The 21638-nt window shown below is 47.7% G+C and overlaps 1 protein-coding gene across 5 annotated transcripts in view; it reads right to left on the bottom strand.

The window, feature by feature from the left end:
• Positions 1-16156, bottom strand: part of RRP12 (ribosomal RNA processing 12 homolog) — a 45249-nt gene extending 29093 nt beyond the window's left edge. For 3 of the 5 annotated variants that reach the window (XR_004060089.1, XM_030941090.1, XM_030941092.1), the window contains exons 1-8: positions 15715-15992; positions 14930-15159; positions 10902-11006; positions 7788-7864; positions 4571-4676; positions 4256-4372; positions 2742-2880; positions 2504-2631 (exon numbers count right to left, since the gene is read on the bottom strand). Coding sequence is in view for 4 of the 5 variants with exons in the window: in XM_030941090.1 (XP_030796950.1) it covers positions 2504-2631; positions 2742-2880; positions 4256-4372; positions 4571-4676; positions 7788-7864; positions 10902-11006; positions 14930-15159; positions 15715-15853 (1041 nt within the window). In the remaining variant the exon portion in view is untranslated. Of the gene's footprint in view, positions 1-2503; positions 2632-2741; positions 2881-4255; positions 4373-4570; positions 4677-7787; positions 7865-10901; positions 11007-14929; positions 15160-15714 lie in introns of all 5 variants that reach the window. The other 2 variants (XM_030941091.1, XM_010389570.2) reach the window with 1 other exon arrangement.
• Positions 16157-21638: the final 5482 nt, after the last annotated feature.

The following is a 21638-nucleotide window of genomic DNA, read 5'->3' as shown; positions in this document are numbered from 1 at the left end:
TTAAACAATGATCATATTATTTATATTTTCAATTTTAAAAATATGTATGTAAATAAACACTACAAAAGAACATACACAAGGATGGGCGCGGAGGCTCACGCCTGTAATCCCAGCACTTTGGGAGGCCGAGGTGGGCGGATTACGAGGTCAGGAGATCGAGACCATCCTGGCTAACACGGTGAAACCCCGTCTGTACTAAAAATACAAAACAGCAGCCAGGCGTGGTGGCGGGCACCTGTAGTCCCAGCTACTCAGGAGGCTAAAGCAGGAGAACAGCGTGAACCCGGGAAGCGGAGTTTGCAGTGAGCCAAGACCACGCCACTGCACCCCAGCCTGGGTGACAGAGTGAGACTCTGTCTCAAAAAAAAAAAAAAGAGAATACACAGTGAGTTGGTGGGGGTATCTGTGGGGGGCACTGGTTCCAGGACTCCCCATGGACATAAAAATCTACCAATGCTCAAGTCTCTATTTTAAATGGTGTAATATTTGCATATAACCTACATGCATCCTCCCATATATTCTTTTTTTTTTTTGAGACGGAATCTCGCTCTGTCGCCCAGGCTGGAGTGCAGTGGCCGGATCTCAGCTCACTGCAAGCTCCACCCCCCCGGGTTTACGCCATTCTCCTGCCTCAGCCTCCCAAGTAGCTGGGACTACAGGTGCCCGCCACCTCGCCCGGCTAGTTTTTTTATATTTTTTAGTAGAGACGGGGTTTCACCGTATTAGCCAGGATGGTCTCGATCTCCTGACCTCGTGATCCGCCCGTCTCGGCCTCCCAAAGTGCTGGGATTACAGGCTTGAGCCACCGCGCCCAGCCCCTCTCATATATTCTAAATCACCTGGACTACTTATAATACGTAATAAAACATAAATGCTATGTAAATAGTTGCTACACTCTGTTGTCTAGGGAATAATGACAAAGAAAAAACACTGTACATATTCAGTACAGAAGCAAGCAACCGTTTTCTTTTTCCTGAATATTTTCTTTTCTTTTTCTTTCTTTTTTTCCTTTTTCTTTTCTTTTTTTTTCTTTTGACACAGGGTTCTTGCTCTGTTGCCCAAGCTGGAGTGCAGTGGCATGACCACGGCTCACTGGGTTCACTGCAACCTTGACCTCTTGGGCTCAAGCAATCCTCCCACTTCCACCTCCCAAGCAGTTGGGACTACAGGCACGTGCCGCCATGCCCAGTTTCCAAATATTTTCAATCCAAGGTTGGTTGAATTTATGGCTTTGGGACCCACACATACAAAGGGCTGACTGTATAAAGATTTACAGAATTGTGCTAGAAATGGTAGAAATACAGGAAATCACTTTTCATGTGTCTTTAAAGCTGCCAAAAAAAATTGGGTGGCTCACGCCTGTAATCCCAGCACTTTGGGAGGCTGAGGTGGGCGGATCACTTGAGGTCGGGAGTTCAAGACCAGCCTGACTAACATGGAGAAACCCCATATCTACTAAAAATGCAAAAAATTAGCCAGGCATGGTGGTACATGCCTGTAATCCCAGCCACTCGGGAGGCTGAGGCAGAAGAATTGCTTGAACCCAGGAACCAGAGGTTGCAATGAGCCAAGATTGCGCCATTGCACTCCAGCCTGGGCAACAAGAGCGAAAATCCATCTCAAAAAAAAAAAGGGCCGGGCGCGGTGGCTCAAGCCTGTAATCCCAGCACTTTGGGAGGCCGAGATGGGCGGATCACGAGGTCAGGAGATCAAGACCATCCTGGCTAATACGGTGAAACCCTGTCTCTACTAAAAAATACAAAAAACTAGCCGGGCAAGGTGGCGGGCGCCTGTAGTCCCAGCTCCTCGGGAGGCTGAGGCAGGAGAATGGCGTAAACCCGGGAGGCGGAGCTTGCAGTGAGCTGAGATCTGGCCACTGCACTCCAGCCCAGGCGACAGAGCGAGACTCCGTCTCAAAAAAAGAAAAAAAAAAAAAAAGGCCGGGCGCAGTGGCTCCAGCCTGTAATCCCAGCACTTTGGGAGGCCGAGACGGGCGGATCATGAGGTCAGGAGATCGAGACCATCCTGGCTAACATTGTGAAACCCCGTCTCTACTAAAAAATACAAAAAACTAGCCAGGCGAGGTGGCGGGCGCCTGTAGTCCCAGCTACTCGGGAGGCTGAGGCAGGAGAATGGCACGAACCCGGGAGGCGGAGCTTGCAGTGAGCTGAGATCCGGCCACTGCACTCCAGCCCCGGCGACAGAGTGAGACTCCATCTCAAAAAAATTGGTATAGGGTACATAGAGCTGGGGCAGGAGGGTTTACCAGCCCACTACAGATTCACCCTGACTCTGACCTGATCTCTGAGGTCAGCTTCCATCTGGAAGGGGACTCTGATATGGCCTGGCCTAGCCAAACACCACAGATTGATGTAGTACCGTTGGTTTTAGCCTAGGAACACAGTCAGGGAGACCCCAGGCCCTGCATTTTGACTGACCAGCGAGTTTCTCAAATGCCACCACTGCAGAACCCCCTTCCTCTAGCTCTTGGGCCTGAGCTCACCACATGGCTCAAGGTCATGACCCTGAGGAGAGTCTCACTGCAGCTCTTCACCAGGCCTTCTGGGAAGCAGGGCAGCAGGTCCTTCAGCAGCGTCAGCATGTGCAGCGTGGTGGTGGCCTCCTTGGAGCCTGATAGACAGAGGGGGAATTGAGACACCAGCCCCTGCCCTGCAGCAGGCCCTGTCCTGCTCTGCCAGCCACTGCCTCCCATCCACCTGCCCTCCGTTTGGCTTCCCCACCTCCAGACTTCTCTATCTCCTGGATGCAGAACTTGGCAGTGGAAATGGCAGCAGGATGATGGGCAGGGGCCTTTTCGCCAAACATGAATTCACTGCCCTTGAGGACTGAGCATACTCCATGCTGGGCAGCCTTCCGGATCTGAGGGGCAAGGAGAGCAGGGGACAAGGCCAAATCAGCATTCCACCAGCATCATGGGTGTCTGGCACAAGTATCAACCAATTAGCTTTGGCTGAACATATAGATCCAGTGATGATCTAACTACTACAGATCCAGTGCTACGCCAGGGCCTTCATGTGTACAGAATCCTGAGCTGTGAAGCAAGACAAACCTTGGTTCAAATCCCTGCTCTACAACTAACTCACCAAATGGCCTTAAGCAACCCAACTACCTAATTTCTGAGTTTCAGTATCATCTTTAAAACAGGGGGTTCTTCATTCACTCAATCATCCGGCAAACACGGTGTGTCCACCAAGCCAGGCACTGTTCTAGGTCCTGGCAAATTGGCAGTGAATAGCAGGCAACGCACCTTCCAGCTGGGAGGCGGAAAACAAATACATAGCAGAAGGTCAAAAAGTACTTTGCAGACAATTAAGCAGGGGCTGCCACTTCTTATACAGTGGTCAGGAAAGTGTCACCGCAGTGAAGTGCCACTGCAGCGAGAGCTGAAGAAGGAGAGGAAAAGATCATGTGAGCACTGAGGGAAGGAGGCATGAGAGCATCTGGGCTGATGGTGCTCAGCACTGGGAGTGATCACATGACTGTTATTGTTACCACCTCTTGCCCTAAATTTCCAGAAGAAACAGTGGGGAACCACCACTTCCCAAGCACCTGCCGTAAGCCAAGAGGTGCACTAGGCCTGTGGGGAACACTGGAATCTCCCCACAACTCTGTAGCAAAGCTGGTGGGATTATCTCTATTTCTTTTTTTTTCTTTTGAGATGGAGATTCTGTTGCCCAGGCTGGAGTGCAGTGGTGCAATCTTGGCTCACTGCAACCTCTGCCTCCTGGGTTCAAGCGATTCTCCTGCCTCAGCCTCCCCAGTAGCTGGGATTACAAGCGCCCACCACCATGCCCAGCTAATTTTTATATTTTTAGTAGAGTCGAGGTTTCACTCGTTGGTCAGGCTGGTCTCTAACTCCTGACCTCAAATGATCCTCCCACTTTGGCCTCCCAATTCACTGCTCACACCTCGAGCAGTAAATTCAGGATCCAACTCAGGTCTGTGTGACTCCCCCAGCTATGCCACCCTCCCTGCCGAGGTAAACAGACATATGGGGAGAGTCCATGTCAACAGGGCAATGGCTGACAAGGCACCAGAGACTCAGACAGGGCTGACAGGGGACAGCCTCCTGGAGGAGGAAGAGCCGCCCCGCCTTCTGCATCTAAATGCATGGTGCCTCAGAGGCAGAAAGCAGAAGCCAGTACTCAGGGCAAGCTCCCCAGTGCCACTCAGCTAGCCAAGTCTGGGCTGCGCTGGGCCGAGTGGTGGCTGTCCCCTTGTCGCATTTTCTCACCTTGGGCTTGGAATGCACCGTGAAGCTCAGCAGCCCATGGTACACCTGAAGGGTCACAGGGTAGCCCCAGGCCTCCAGGTCTTGCTTCCGCAGAAGGGTGGCCAGGCAGGAAAGGACCTGGAAGAAAGTCAGAGCCCTCAGTGCCACCAGCCTCGGCCAGGAGGGAAAAGAGCCCAGGTTCTCACTGACTCCAGAAAATCCCATCTGTCTGAGGTCCCCAGGGTGCCTAAACCCCTCTCAGGGAACATCCAAGCATCACCAAATCAGACAGGCTCTGGGAGATGCCAGATGAGAAACTAAACCCCAGACACTAACCCATCGGAGGACAGAGGTGGAGCCGCTGCTGGCCTGGGCTGACATGATATCCATGAAGGCTTTGGAGGTATCAGAGAACTTCTTAATGAGCACAGGGCTGGGAACACTGTGGGAAAGAACATAGATGGTCACCCCAGAGGATCCCGGAAGAGCAGCTGGTGCAGCCCCTTGTGGTACCAAGGACAGGGCAAGGGGCACTGGTGGCACAGTCACTCAGCAAGTGAGCAACAAAGTCAGAACAGGTGCCCACCGTATCAGCCGGCTCAGTGTGCTTTCCACCCGGAATCCCTGCCTCCCTCACCTTCCCACTACCCACTCATAAACTCATACCAATCCTCTCTCCACCTCCCCTGGCAGTTCACAGCTCCAGAAAGCTCGGGGCCAACAACCCCTTCCCTCTCTTCTGCCACTCACTGCTCCAGGGATGCCCCTCCTGGGGGCCAACCCTCACACTCCCTGGTATCATGACGCAAGTCACCCAGGGCCTTATGTTGTAGAATGCCACCTGATACACAAGTATCTTTTAAATTGTATTCTGTTTTTTTTTTTTTTTTTTTTTTTGAGACGGAGTCTCGCTCTATCACCCAGGCTGGAGTGCAGTGGCACGATCTCGGCTCACTGCAAACTCTGCCTCCTGGATTCACGCCATTCTTCTGTCTCAGCCTCCCGAGTAGCTGGGACTACAGGCGCCCACCACCACGCCCAGCTAATTTTTTGTATTTTTAGTAGAGACGGGGTTTCATCGTGTTAGCCAGGATGGTCTTGATCTCCTGACCTCGTGATCCGCCCGCCTCAGCCTCCCAAAGTGCTGGGATTACAGGCGTGAGCCACTGCGCCCGGCCTAAATTGTATTTTAAAATTTGTGGCTGGGCACGGTGGCTCACGCCTGCAATCCCAGCACTTTGGGAGGCCGAGGCTGGTGGATCACCTGAGGTCGGGAGTTTGAGACCAGACTGACAAACATGGAGAAACCCTGTATCTACTAAAAATACAAAACTACTGGGCGTGATGGCACATGCTTGTAATCCCAGCTACTTGGGAGACTGAGGCAGGAGAATCACTTGAACCCAGGAGGTGGAGGGTGCAGTGAGCCGAGATTGCGCCATTGCCCCCCAGCCTGGGTAACAAGAACAAAACTCCATCTCAAAAATAAATAAATAAATAAATTTCTAACTGTGGTAAAATACACATAAGATAAAACATCATTTCGGCCGGGCGCGGTGGCTCACGCCTGTAATCCCAGAACTTTGGGAGGCCAAGGCAGGTAGATCACGAGGTCAGGAGATCAAGACCATCCTGTCTAATACGGTGAAACCCCATCTCTACTAAAAATACAAAAAATTAGCCGGGCATGGTGGCGGGTGCCTGTAGTCCAAGCTACTTGGGAAGCTGAGGCAGGAGAATGGCGTGAACCTGCGAGGCGGAGCTTGCAGTGAGCCAAGATGGCGCCAGTGCACTCCAGCCTGGGAGACAGAGCAAGACTCTGTCTCAAAAAACAAACAAACAAGAAACAAACAAATAAACCAAACATCATTTCAATGACTTTTAGGTATATCATTCAGTACTGTTAAGTATATTCATGTTGTGGGTTTTTTTTTTGGAGACAGGGTCTCACTCGTCACCCAAGCTGGAGTGTAGTGGCACAATTAGGCTCACTGCAACCTCTACCACCCAAGTAGCTGGGACTACAGGTGCATGCTACCACACCTAGCTCATTTTTGTATTTTTTTGTACAGATGAGGTTTTGCCATGTTGCCCAGGCTGGTTTCAAACTCCTGAGCTCAAGCAACCCACCTGCCTCAGCCTCCCAAAGTGCTGGGATTATAGGTGTATATCACCACACCCAGCCAAGTACACTCACATTGTTGTGCAATCAATCTCAAGAACTTTTTCATCTTAAAGAATCAAGGTTTTTGTTTTTTTTTACTTTATTATTTATTTATTTATTTATTTTATTGAGATGGAGTCTCACTCTGTTGCCCAGGCTGGACTGCAGTGGCTTGATCTTGGCTCACTGCAACCTCCATATCCTGGGTTCAAGTGATTCTCCTGCCTCAGCCTCCCGTGTAGCTGGGATTACAGCTGTGCACCACCACATTTGGCTAATTTTGTATTTTTAGTAGAGACAGGGTTCCACCATGTTGGCCAGGTTGGTCTCGAACTCCTGGCTGCAAGCAATCCTCCTGCCTCAGCCTCCGAAAGTGCTGGGATTACAGGTGTGACCCACTGCGCCCAGCCATGACTTTTAATTTTTATTACTCAAAACAATTTTCATTTTCTTTCTTTCTTTTTTTTTTGAGACAGAGTCTTACACTGTTGACAGGGCTGGAGTGCAATGGCACGATCTCAGCTCACTGCAACCTCCGCCTACTGGGTTGAAACTAACTCTCCTGCCTCAGCCTCCCGAGTAGCTGAATTACAGGTGCCTGCCACCATGCCCAGCTAATTTTTGACAGGGTTTCACCATGTTGGCCAGGTTGGTCTTGAACTCCTGACCTCAGGTGATCTGCCCACCTCAGCTTCCCAAAGTGCTGGAGTTACAGGCGTGAGCCACAGCGTGTAGCCTACCCAGCTAATTTTTGTATTTTTAGTAGAGACGGGGTTTCACCATGTTGGCCAGGATGGTCTCAATCTCCTGACCTCTTGATTCGCCCACCTCGGCCACCCAAAGTGCTGGGATTATAGGTGTGAACCACTGCACCCAGCCAAAAAAATTTCATTTTCAATAGAGCTTTCTGACTCTGCTTTGGCCTTCAACACTTTCACAATGATTTTCTGCTCCTCAATAAGGAAAGCAAACTGGATTCTGTCATGAACAAACTTAGCACACATGGAACCAGGGAAGCACTGCAGGCCCTACGGACGTGCCTTTTGTTTTGGACAATCAAATAAGAACTTTAGATCTCACAACATGAGCTCCTGAACATCTGCCTGGGCACACACCACGTGAAGATTCTGGTGCTTTCCCAACCTTCTTGGCATAAAGGTAAATGATTCTATTACCAGGGGTTCAGGACAGCCTAGTTTTGTTAGAGGTTTCTCACTAGAGGCTTATCACAGTATGTCACACGCTGGCCCATTCTGCGTGCCTCTAGACAGTGCTCATGAAGAGCAAGTATCTTTTTAAAAAACAATTCCCTGATCCTGTTTCTCCTGTCCACATTCCCTTCTCCCTTCAACAAAAAGCCTTGGGGTTCAAACAGGAGGCAGAACTCACCGCTTCAGGACAAGGTTCAGCAGGTAAGCAACGGCGGCCAGGGACTCCGGGGACTCCACTGCTTCCATTGTTGTCATCTGAGGGCCAGATTGAGGGGGTGTGAATGGATAAAAATTTACACTGAGCAAACAGGAAAAACAGTTGGAGAACATGCACCCAGCAGAACAGTTGTGACCGAGAACCACAGTATCAGAGCTTCAAATCCTGACTCTGGCATTGTGTGGTTTTAGGCTAGTAATTTAACCTATCTGTGACTCAGTTTCTTCATTTGTAAAGTAGGGATAGTAATGCTACATACCTTGTAAGTTGTTGTGAGGTTTAATTGAATTAATATATATAAAATACTGCCGGACACATAATTAAAACTACATATATGTGGCTGGGCGCGGTGGCTCACGCCTGTAATCCCAGCACTTTGGGAGGCCAAGGCGGGCAGATCACAAGGTCAGGAGTTCAAGACCAGACTGGCCAACACGGTGAAACCTCATGTCTACTAAAAATATAAAAAGTAGCCGGGCGTGGTGCAGGTGCCTATAATCCCAGCTACTCGGGGGGCTGAGGCAGGAGAATCGCTTGAACCCGGGAGGCGGAGGTTGCAGTAAGCCGAGATCACGCCACTGCACTCCAGCCTGGGCGACAGAGTGAGACTCCGTCTCTAAAAACAAAACAAAACAAAACAAAACACTATAAACATGTTTATGTGCATATATATATATATAGAGAGAGAGAGAGAAAGACAGTTTTTTTGAGAGACAGGGCCTCCCAGGTTGGAGTACAGGTATGATCATAGCTCACTGTAACCTTGAACTCCAAAGCTCAAGAGATCCTCCCACATCAGCCTCCCAAGAAGCTAGAACTGGCCAGGCGCGGTGGCTCAAGCCTGTAATCCCAGCACTTTGGGAGGCCGAGATGGGCGGATCACGAGGTCAGGAGATGGAGACCATCCTGGCTAACACGGTGAAACCCCATCTCTACCAAAAATACAAAAACTAGCCGGGCGAGGTGGCGGGCGCCTGTAGTCCCAGCTACTCAGGAGGCTGAGGCAGGAGAATGGCGTAAACCCAGGAGGCGGAGCTTGCAGTGAGCTGAGATCTGGCCACTGCACTCCAGTCCGGGCGACAGAGCGAGACTCCGCCTCAAAAAAAAAAAAAAAAAAAAGAAGAAGCTAGAACTACAGGCATGCACCACAAAACTTGGCTAATTATTTTATTTTTTGTAGAGATAGGGTCTCACTATATTGCTTAGGCTGGTGTCCAACTCCTAGCCTCAAGCACTCCTCCCACCTTGACCTCCCAAAGTCCCAGGATTAAAGGCGTAAGCCACCACACCCAGCCAAACACCATATACTGCCATCTAATTTATTTCACTATTCTAGAGCAGAGGTTGGCAAACTTTTTCTATGAAGGACCAGACAGTAAATATTTTCGGCTTTGCATGCACATTTGGTCTCTGTTGTATGCTGTGTTTCTATGTGTTTTAACAATTCTTTAAAAATGTAATAACCAGGCTGGGCATGGTGGCTCATACCTGTAATCCCAGCACTTTGGGAGGCCGAAGTGGGAGAACTGATTCAGCCCAGGAGCTCAAGACAAGCCTGGGCAACGTGACGAAACTCCATCTCTACTAAAAATACAAAAATTAGCTGGGCATGGTGGCAGGCACCTGTAATCCCAACTACTCAGGAGGCTAAGCACAATCATCATTTGAACACAGGAGCTGGAGGTTGCAGTGAGCCATGATCATACCACTGCACTCCAGCCTGGGCAACAGAGTGAGATCTGTCTCCAAACCAAAACAAAAACAACAATAAAAAACACCAAAAATAAAATAAAAAGAATATATATATACATATATATACACACACATACATACACATATATATTTATTTATTTAATGTAATAAGAAGGCCAGGCATGGTGGCTCACACCTATAATCCCAGCACTTTGAGAGGCTGAGGTGGGGGGATCACCTGAGGTCGGGAGTTCGAGACTAGCCGGGCCAACATGGTCAAACCCCATCTCTACTAAAAATACAAAAATCAGCCAGGTGTGGTGGCATACGCCTGTAATCCCAGGTCCTCAGGAGGCTAAGGCATGAGAATCACTTGATACCATGAGGCAGAGGTTGCAGTGAACTGGGATCATGCCACTATAGTCCAACTTGGGCAACAGAGTGAGACTGTTTCAAAAAAAAAAAAAAAAAGTAGGCCAGGCCTGGCGGCTCACGCCTGTAATCCCAGCACTTTGAGAGGCTGAGGCAGGCAGATCATGAGGTCAGGAGTTCCAGACAAGTCTGGCCAACATAGTAAAACCCCTTCTCTACTAAAAAAAATACAAAAAATTAGCTGGGTGTGGTGGTGTGCACCTGTAATCCCAGCTACTCGGGAGGCTGAGGCAGGAGAATCACATGAACCCAGGAGGCGGAGGTTGCAAAAAGTCGAAATCATGCCATTGCACTCCAGACTGGGAGACAGTGCGAGATTCCGTCTCAAAAAAAAAGTACTGGCCGGGGGCGGTGGCTCAAGCCTGTAATCCCAGCACTTTGGGAGGCCGAGGCGGGTGGATCACAAGGTCAGGAGTTCGAGACCAGCCTGACCAATATGGTGAAACCCTGTCTCTACTAAAAATACAAAAATTAGCCGGGGGTGGTGGCGGACGCCTGTAGTCTCAGCTACTCAGGAGGCTGAAGCAGTAGAAGCACTTGAACCCGGGAGGCAGAGGTTGTAGTGAGCCGAATAGGGCCACTGCACTCCAGCCTGGGAGATAGAGCAAGATTCTGTCTCAAAAAAAAAAAAAAAAAGTACTAAGTAATCAGTTGCAGTGGCTCATGCCTGTAATCCCAACACTTTGGGAGGCCAGGGCAAGATGACAAGACGGTTTGAGCTCAGGAATTTGAAACCAGCCTGGACAACATAGTGAGACCCAGTCTCTTAAAAAAAAAAAAGAAAAGAAAAGAAAGAGAAAATAGAAATGTAGCAAATACCACCAGCCTTCCTAAGCCACCTGAGAATAAATGCAGCACTTTCATCTGGTCAAGGCTGCCCTCTACCCCCACATGCCAGGGGCACTCATCTTCTCACTAAATCTTGCATAACCTGCTGCGCTGAACACTCACCCTCCAGCGGCGCCCACTCACCAGAGCAGCGAAGTACTCAGTCTCTGTCTCCTTCCCTCCCTGGGAGCGAATCACCTCAGTGACAGCAGCCAAAACAGCACAAATCTGCACAGGAGGGAGAAAGCACTGTGAGTATTTGACACCTAACCCCACCCCAGGGGAGCCTTCTTTCCTTGCTCCTTCACAGATTCATCTCCGGTTAAAGCCCAGAGACAGACAAGACAGGCAACATTCAGGGCCCGGGTCCATACCAGGGGGCCCAACAAATAAGAAGACTCAGAAAATGCTTGCTAAAATTCCACCATGAGGTACTAACCTTGTAGAAATACCTGCATGAGATGAGTGTGCAAATATTTATGTACAAGGATGTTCATGGCAGCAACAAATTGGAATGGTCAAGAAGCCATCAACAGGAGATCAATAATGTACTGTAGTTGTCTCTAATGTACTGCAGTTATCGGGGGGGGAGGGGGTGGTTCCGGACCCCTAAAGATACCAAAACCCGAGGATGCTCAGGTCCCTTATATAAAATGGTGCAGTATTTGTGTATAACCTATATATATCTTCTCATATACTTTATTTTTTTTTGAGACAGAGTCTTACTCTGTTACCCAGACAAGAATGCAGTGGCATGACTCAGCTCACTGCAGCCTCCGCCTCTGGGTTCAAGCGATTCTCCTGCCTCAGCCTCCCAAGTAGCTAGGATTATAGGTGTGCACCATCACACCTGGCTAATTTCTGTATTTTTAGTAGAGATGGGGTTTCACTATGTTGACCAAGCTGGTCTTGAACTCTTGGCCTCAAGTAATCTGCTCTCCTTAGCCTCTCAAAGTGCTGAGATTACAGGTATGAGCCACCATGCCTGGCCTCCCATATACTTTAAATCATCTTGAGATTACTTATAACACCTAACACAGGCCGGGCGCGGTGGCTCACGCCTGTAATCCCAGCACTTTGGGAGGCCGAGACGGGCGGATCACGAGGTCAGGAGATCGAGACCATCCTGGCTAACACGGTGAAACCCCGTCTCTACTAAAAAATACAAAAAACTAGCCGGGCGAGGTGGCGGGCGCCTGTAGTCCCAGCAACTCGGGAGGCTGAGGCAGGAGAATGGCGTAAACCTGGGAGGCGGAGCTTGCAGTGAGCTGAGATCCGGCCACTGCACTCCAGCCTGGGCGACAGAGCAAGACTCCGTCTCAAAAAAAAAAAAAAAAAAAAAAAAAAAAAAAAAATAACACCTAACACAATGTAAATGCTATATAAATAGTTGTTATACTGTATTTTTGTTGTTGTTGTTGTTGTTTTGAGACAGAGTCTCACTCTGTTGCCCAAGGTGGAATGCAGTGGCACACTCTCTGCTAACTGCAGCCTCCACCTCCCAGGTTCAAGCGATTCTCCTGTCTCAGACTCCTGAGTAGCTGGGATTACAGGCATGTGCCACTACGCCAGGCTAACTTTTTGTATTTTTAGTAGAGATGGGGTTGCACCATGCTGGCCAGGCTGGTTTTGAACTTCTGACCTCAAGTGATCTGCCCGCCTCGGCCTCCCAAAGTGCTAGGGCTACAGGTGTGAGTCACCTCGCCCGGTATATTATTATTATTTTAAAAAGATTTTTCAATCCATGCTTGGTTGAATCTGCAGGTGCAGAACCTGCAGATATGGAGACCCAACTGTATCATATAATAAATAATGAAAGATTTAAATAGTGCATTATTCAAAAGAATGAGAACAACTATATATTAACTTATAAATATCGCTCAGTAGGGAAAAAGTTACAGAACAGTGGATAGAAAATAAACTAATCAAGCAGGGCACAGTGGCTCACACCTGTAATCCCAGCACTTTGGGAGGCTGAGGTGGGCAGATCCGTTGAGCCCAGGAGTTTGAGACCAATCTGGGCAATATGGCAAACCTCATCTCTACAAAAAATACAAAAATTAGCTGGGTATGATAGCAATCCCCTGTAGTCCCAGTTACTTGGGAGGCTGGGAGGCTGATCAGCCACTGCACTCCAGCCTGGGTGACCAAGTGAGACTTTGTCTCAAAAAAAAAAAGAAACTAATCACATTTTGGTAAACCTAAATAACAAAATTGGGTAAATAATATTTTCTTTTCTTTTCTTTTTTTTTTTTTTGAGACAGAGTCTTACTCTGTCACCCAGGCTGAAGCACAGTGGTGCGATCTTGGGTCGCTGCAACCTCCGACTCCAGGGTTCAAGCGATTCTCCTGCCTCAGCTTCCCAAGTAGCTGGGATTACAGGCACATGCCACCATGCCAGGATCATTTTTTAGTAGAGATGGGTTTTCACCATGTTGGCCACGCTGGTCTCAAACTCTTGACCTCAAATGATCTGCCCACCTCGGCCTCCCAAAGTGCTAGGATTACAGGTGTGAGCCACTACGCCTGGCCTGAAAATTTAATTTTAAAATTTTAACTACTCATAATTTAAAATACTTGATCCATTTACTAGGAAACATATATTTGTAACAACCTGGCGAATAGGTTCGCAGTAATTCATACATAGTAGGCGAATTGTACAACTATAAATGTTATGAACTTGTACAACTATACTTGTACAACTATAAATGTTATGAACTGTAAATACACACGAACCAAGTATTTCCAATGAAAGTTTAGCATCTAAGTAGGGGAATACGGGTAAATTATACACTAGATTTTGAAGACTTAGTATCATAAAAATAACACTGTAGTAAAATATATTGATTATACATTGAAGTGATAATATTTTAAAGACACTGAGTTAAATAAAGTACATTATTAACATCAATTTGAGCCAGACGCAGTGGCTCACACCTGTAATCCCAGCACTTTAGGGAGGCCAAAGCAGGTGGATCACCTGAGGTCGGGAGTTTGAGACCAGCCTGACCAACATGGAGAAACCCTGTCTCTACTAAAAACAGAAAATTAGCCAGGCATGGTGGCACATGCCTGTAATCCCAGCTACTCGGGAGGCTGAGGCAGGAGAATCACCTGAACCCTGGAGGCGGAGGTTGCAGTGAGCCGAGATCGCGCCATTGCGCCCTAGACTGGGCAACAAGAGTGAAACTCTGTCTCCAGAAAAAAAAAAAAAAAAAGATTAATTTATTTTGCCTGTTTCTTTCAGTTTTTAATATCGCTACTAAAATTTTTTTAATTACATATGTGGCTTGAATTTAGATTACTATTGGACAGAGCTGGTCCAGGAAGACAGACAATGACCCATTAACAGGAGCTCTGTGAATGACTCAAGTTGGGGGCTCTACCATCACATTTTATTCTTCTTCTATCATTTTGATATCATTTAGAATTTTGACATTTTTTATTTCAGTAACAAAAAATATATATAACTTTAAAGTATAGATAAAATAATAAAAGTAAGGCCAGGCACAGTGGCTCATGCCTGTAATCTCAGCACTTTAGGAGGCTCAGACCAGCCTGGCCAATATGGTGAAACCCCTTTTCTACTGAAAAAAAAAAAAAAAAAAGAAAAAACTAGCTAGGCGTAGTGGCACATGCCTGTAATCGCAGCTACTCGGGAGGCTGAGGCAGGAGAATTGCTTGAGTCTGGGAGACGGAGGTTGCAGTGAGCAAAGATCATGCCACTGCACTCCAGCCTGGCCAACAGAGCGAGACTCTGTCTTAAAATAAATACATGAATTAAATTAAATTAAATTAAATTTAGTTCTTGCTAGATAAAACGTTTCCTAATCACTGTTACTCAGCATTTATTTACTCAACATATGTTTACTGAAAATACTCTGTGTTAGAAGTGCTGTGCTAGATATAGCTGAGGAGAGAAATGTTTGGAAAATATTTCTACCCTCAAGTACTTCTTCAGCAGGGGAGATGTTCTTATAAAAAGCAGAAAGTGGAACCTGCCCTAGGAGGGGACATAAAGGGGAGGAGCGATGACACATCATCCAGAAATACCAGCTGTTGTCATCGGAAACCAGTCAGCCAGAGCTGAAGAAAAGGCATGAGTTGGCCTCTCCTCACTATCCTATGGCCCTCCTGACCCTCGCTCCTACCTCCTTGTGGGCAGCCGAGTTGGACTCCCAGAAGCGCTGCACTTTGCTGAAGGTGACGTTTGTGCAGTCGGAAAGGCCACTCAGGAAGGTGCCCGAGGACTTCTCGGTGAGAGCCAGCTCTGCCTCTTCTTCCATGGGCGTCTCGGGGACTTCGCTTTTGCCCAAGCGCAAGGACCCTGACTGCAGCTCATTATGTAACTTCACAGCATCGACTGTCAGGTCACTCCTTCCTGAGAGCCAGAGACACAAGATAAGGCCCAAGTCTCCTTTTGGTCAAGAGAACAGAACCCCTGGGAAACAAACCAGCTCAGGCCAAATCGCCAACCCGAGAGGCTGAATTCTGAACACAGCCAGTCTCATAAACCCACTGTATGCCTAAAAACTTGAAAAACCAAGGAGAAAGGGAATCCTCCATGTAAGAGTTTCTGCTTGCCTGTAGCAGTGGCATAAACGCCACTGGGAATCGGCTGGGAGCTACATTCAGAAGGCCTGGAAAATAAATTAAGGTGAAAGCGCTCTGTAAAGAGTTATCCAAGGTCCAAGCCATCAGTCTCAACTCTGACACCCGCGGTACCTTACACAAGACATTTCCCTACTGTGGACCTCAGTTTCCGTATCTGCTAAATTGGAAGGGCTGCCCTTCAGAGAGGGCTCCAGATCAGACATCCTAACAGATGAAAGGTCCAAGGCCTGGCCCCGTACTCTCCCAGAGGCCCCAGACTCATCTGGACCCAGGTCTGCCCAGAAACCCGCCGCCGGCTGAGCGTGGATCCCAACCCAGCTACCTGACGGCCGGCTGAAGAAGCGGCTGCGGGCGGCCTGGCGGTGGCGGCAGATGGCGGGATTGCTGTCGCTGCTGTGGCCTTTCTTCCAGCGCTTCAACTTAGCTGAGACACCAGAGGGCAACTTTCCCGAGCGACCCATGTTGACTAAGCCGTGGCCAGCACTGAGCTTAAACGACCGGCTTCCAGGGACGTAGAAACACGCTCAGCACCCACGTGGATACCCTGTAGCCTTCACGTCCTCCTCTTCTGGCGTCACTTCCGGATTTGTGTGCATTACTATGGTAAAACAGTCAACATCCGGTTTTACGCCCCTTCCTGGCTTCAAATGGGGAGGAGCTCCAAGGAGATCTGTTGCTAGGGAGGAAGTTAGGTTGCTAAGGGTTCTATGCGGTTCTTACTCCAGCCAGGACCAGGTTTCAGGGCCACAGGACTGAGCCTTATAAAACTGGAGTGTGGCCGGGCGTGGCCGGGCGTGGTGGCTCATGCCTGTAATCCCAGCACTTTGGGAGGCTGAGGCGGGTGGATCATTTGAGGTCAGGAGTTTGAGACCAGCCTGATCACCAGGATGAAACCCTGTCTCTAATAAAATACAAAAATTAGCTGGGCTTGGTGGCGCGCGCCTATAATCACAGCTACTCGGGAGGATGAGGCGCAAGAATCACTTGAACTCGGGAGGCGGAGGTTGCAGTGAGCCAAGATTGCGCCTCGGCACTCCAGCCTGGACAACAGAGTAAGACTGTCTCAAAAAAACAAAACAAAGCAAACAAAAAACTGGAATTCTTTTGCAGTTCACAACAAAAAGTTGTTTTTGAAAATCTATTTTCAAAATTAAGCCTAGAAACATTTATATGAAAGTCATATACTCTCATGTAAAAGTATATATGTAATCCCAACACTCTGGGAGGCTGAGGCAGGCGGATCGCCTGAGGTCAGGATGTTCGAGACCAGCTTGACCAACGTGGAGAAACCCTGTCTCTACTAAAAATACAAAATAAGCCGGGCATGGTTGCACATGCCTGTAATCCCAGCTACTCGGGAGGCTGAGGCAGGAGAATCGCTTGAACCTGGGAGGCAGAGGTTGTGGTGAGCCGAGATCACGCCATTGCACTCCAGCCTGGGCAACAAGAGTGAAACTCTGTCTCAAAAACAGAAAGAAAGAAAAAAGAAAAAGACAAAACTTATGGAGACTTGAAAGGGTGAAAATTAGCTTGACCTGAAAAGAGAAAAAAGTAGTCAGTGTCTTCTAGACAAGCTTTGCTATTTTCATGTTACTGGAGATACTCGGTTGCTAAGCCACCCATGGCTTATGAGAGCATTCCATCCCTAGTTAATCTCCGGTTCTCTCTCTCTCTCTTTTTTTTTTTTTTGGAGACAGAGTCTTGCTCTGGCGCCCACGCTGGAGTGCAGTGATGCAATCTCGTCTCACTGCAACCTCCACCTTTCAGGTTCAAGTGATTCTTCTGCCTCAGCCTCCCAAGTAGCTGGAATTACAAGCATGCACCACCACGCCCGGCTAATTGTTGTTGTTGTTGTTGTTGTATTTTCAGTAGAGACAGAGTTTCACCATGTTGGCCAGGCTGGTCTCGAACTCCTTACCTCAGGTGATCTGCCCACCTCCCAAAGTGCTGGGATTACAAGCATGAGCCACCACACCCGGCACCTAGCCAATTCCCAGTTCTCCTAATTCCACCTCAGAACCAGCAACCAATCCAGTTTATTCCCACTCCCCTGAGGCCCTCCTTAAAATCCTTCAACCAGATCCCAAACCTTACAAAAGACACATTTCTCTTCCCTCTTGCCCAGCAGCTTTATTCTAAAACTTCAGCAGCATTCTTTGGAAGAAGATATATATAACTAACAAAGTATATCTACAATATATAAAGAATTCCTACCAATCAGTAAGAACAAGGCGGACAATCCAATAAAAAGAATGGGCAAAAGGGACAGGTGGGTGCAGTGGCTCCTGCCTGGCCTGTAATTCCAACACTGTGGGAGGCCCGGGGGCAGGGAGTAGAGGGGAGGGAGGATTGCTCTAGCCCAGGAGTTCAAGACCAGCCTGAGCAACATCATGAGACCCCAGTCTCTACAAAACATACAAAAATTAGCTGAGCATGGTGGTGTGAGTCTGTATAGTCCAGCAACTCAGGAGGCTGAGGGGGGAGCCCAGAGAAGGTCGAGGCTGTAGTGAGCCGTGATTGCACCACTGTACCCCAGCCTGGGTGACAGAGTGAGACCCTGTCTCAAAAAAGAAACAAAATTAAAAAAAAAAAAACGGATCATGAGGTCAGGAGTTCAAGACCTGGCCAACACAGTGAAACCCCATCTCTACCAAAAATACAAAAAAAAAAATAAAATAAAATAAGCTGGGCGTGGTGGTGGGTGCCTGTAGTCCCAGCTACTTGTGAGGCTGAGGCAGGAGAATTACTTGAACCCAGGAGGTGGAGGTTACAGTGAGCTGAGATCGTGCCACTGCACTCTAGCCTGGGCGCCACAGTGAGACTATGTCTCAAAAAAAAAAAAAAAAAAAGAAGAAGAATGGGCAAAAGACATCAACAGCTGAACATCATGATGTATTGTACAAAAAATAAAAAATACATGAACAGGCACTTCACAAAAATGAATATCCAAATGGCCAATAAATATATGAAAAGCAGGCCAGGCATGGTAGCTCACGCCTGTAATACCAGCACTTTAGGAGGCCGAGGCAGGAGGATCACTTAAGCCCAGGAGTTGGAGACCAGCCTGGCCAACACAGCAAGACCTGTCTCCTCAAAAACTAAGCAAAATAGTGGGGTGCAGTGGCGTGCACCCATGGTCCCAGCTACCTGGGAAGCTGAGACAGGAGAATCTCTTCAGCCCAGGAGTTTGAGACTGTAGTAAGCTATAATAGCACCACTGCACTCCAGCCTGGGTGACACAATGAGACTTTGTCTCAAAAAAAAAAAAAGTAAAAGAACAGACCAGAACAGAAAAGATACTCAGTTTCATTATCAACATATCAACATGGAAATACAAATTAAAATCACAGTGAAATGCCACTACACACCCACCAGAATGGCTAAAATTGAAAAGACTAGCAATACCAATGTTGGTAAGGATGTGGAGAAACTGGCAAACATGCTGCCGTTGGAGTATAAAGTGATACAACCATTTTGGAAAACTGTGTGGTAGTATCTACTAAAACTGAATACATGCCTGCTCCATAACCCAGCAATACATTCCTGCGTATTTACTCAACAGAGATGTTTACTTGTATGCAAAAAAGAGATACAGGAGGATGTTCACAATGGAAATAATAAAATGTCCATCAACAGTAGAATGAGGCTGGATGCAGTGGTTCACACCTGTAATCCTAGTGCTTTGGGAGGCTGAGGCAGGAGGACTGCTTCAGGCCAACAGTTCAAGACCAATCTGGGCAAAATAGTGAGACCCCATCTTTAAAAAAATAAAATAAAAAATTATCAACATGTGGTGGCATGTACTCGTACTTGGGAAACTAAGGAGGATCACTTGAGCCCAGGAATTCAAGGTTAGAGTGAGCTATAATCATGCCACTGCATTCCAGCCTGGGCAACAGAGTGAGACTCTGTGTCTAAAATATAGATAGATAGATAGATAGATAGATAGATAGATAGATAGATAGATAAGACAGACAGGCAGACAGAGCAGAATGGATAAATTATGACATATTGATATATAATGGAATACTATAGCATTTGACTCTGTATAGCAATGAGAAGGAACTACTGCTACATATAACATCATGCATGACCTAGGTTGAGTAAAAGACTCCAGACACAAAAGAGTACATAGTTATAATCCCATTTATTTATTATTTAATAAATTATGTATTTATTTTGAGACACAGTCTTCCTCTGTCACTCAGGCTGAAATGCAGTAGCACAATCATGGCTCACTGCAGCCTTGACCTCCAGGCTCAAGCAATCCTCCCACTTCTGCCTCCCAAGTAGCTGGGACCACAGGCATGCATTGCCATTTTTTTTTTTAAAGATAGGGCCTTACTCTGTCACCCAGGCTGGAGTCCAGTGGCATGATCATGGCTCACTATAACCTTAAACTCCTGAATTCAAGCCATCCTCCTGCTTCAGCCTCCCAAATAGCTGGGGCTACAGACACATATCCACCACACCAAGCTAATTTTTTTTTTAAGAGACAGAGCCTTGCTATGTTGCCCAGACAAATCCTGATCTCCTGGCTTCAAGTGATCTGCTTCCCTTGGCCTCCCAAAGTGTTGGGATTATAGGCGTGAGTCACCATGCCCTGCTTATATGTATATTACACTTTATGGACTTACTGAAAATACAAAATGGGCCGGGGGCAATGGCTCACGCCTGTAACGCCAGCACTTTGGGAGGCTGAGGCGGGCAGATAACTTGAGCCCAGGAGTTCGAGACCAGCCTGGGTAACATGGTGAAACCCCATCTCTACAAAAAATATGACAATTAGCCAGGCATGATGGCAGGCACCTGTAGTTCCAGTTGCTCAGAGGCTGAGGTGGGAGGATCGCTTGAATTTGGGAGGCGGAGGTTGCAGTGACTCAAGATTGTGCCACTGCACTCTAACCTGGGTGACAGAGTGAGACTCTGTCTCAAAAAACAACAACAAAAAGTGGTCCTCACACCTAGAGCAGAGAGAGCATAAAGTGTGTTGATGTGAGAAAGCGTCGCTGCAGAGAAGACTGAAGTCAGCTCAGACTCCGGGCCTCAGCCCCTCCAAGCCTCTGGAGACATTATCACCCTCCAGTGGGGCCCTGTGCCTGGGACACAGGCTGAGACCTCAGTGGGAAGGCTGAGAAAAGGGAACTGGTGGCTGGGGGAGGAAAAGGAAGCAGAGTGTGGAAACTGTTATAAGCAAGCTGTGCTCACGACCAGAGGTCTAGACTTGGGATAATTGCTGAAAGAAGGCAGGTAAAGTGCTGGGTTCAAGACGGGACATACTTCAACTATAAACTAAGCAAGGGATTTTAACCTCTCTAAGTCTCTCATTCCTGTTCTTTTTTTCCCTTTATTTATTTATTTATACATTTTTTTTTTACACATTCGAATGTGTCATATTACTTAAATTTATGATAATAATTCCTTTTTTTTTTTTTTTCTGAAACGGAGTCTCACTCTATTGCCCAGGCTGGAGTACAGTGGCGTGATCTTGGCTCACTGCAACCTCCAACTCCTGGGTTCAAGCAATTCTCCTGCCTCAGGCTCCCAAGTAGCTGGGATTACAGGCACATGCCACCACACCCAGCTGACTATTTGTAATTTTAGTAGAGATGGGGTTTCACCATGTTGGCCAGGCTGGTCTCAAACTCCTGACCTCAAGTGATCCACCCACCTGGGCTTCCCAAAGTGCTGGGATTACAGGTGTGAACCACTGTGCCTGGCTGAAAGTTATGATAATAATTCTGAACCCACTGGGCTGCTGTGAAGATTCAGTGTGAAATTATGTATCTGTGGCTGTGCGCGGTGGCTTACACCTGTAATCCCAGCACTTTGGGAGGCCAAGGTGGGTGGATCACCTGAGGTAAGGAGTTCAAGACCAGCCTGGCCAACATAGTGAAATCCCGTCTCTACTAAAAATACAAAAATTAACCAGGTGTTGTGGTGCACGCCTGTAATCCCAACTACTTGGGAGGCTGAGGCAGGAGAATCGCTTGAACCCGGGAGGCAGAGGCTGCAGTGAGCCGAAATCATGCCACTGCACTCCAGCCTGGGCAAGAGAGTGGGACTCCATCTCAAAAAAATAAATACGAATAAAAGAAACTATGTATATGTGTCAAATTACTGTAAATGTGTAGTACTGTGCTTTACAGAAGGGTCAGTGGTGCATCTTTGCCACCAGAGGGAGTGCTACCAACAACCTGTTAGGGCTAAAACCCTGTAGAGAGCCTGCAACACCAACTAGTAGGC

Source organism: Rhinopithecus roxellana, chromosome 11 (genome assembly GCF_007565055.1).
Source record: "Rhinopithecus roxellana isolate Shanxi Qingling chromosome 11, ASM756505v1, whole genome shotgun sequence".
Taxonomy (NCBI): domain Eukaryota; kingdom Metazoa; phylum Chordata; class Mammalia; order Primates; family Cercopithecidae; genus Rhinopithecus; species Rhinopithecus roxellana.
The sequence above is the reverse complement of the archived record's forward strand: the minus strand, read 5'-3'. Positions and strand labels throughout refer to the sequence as shown.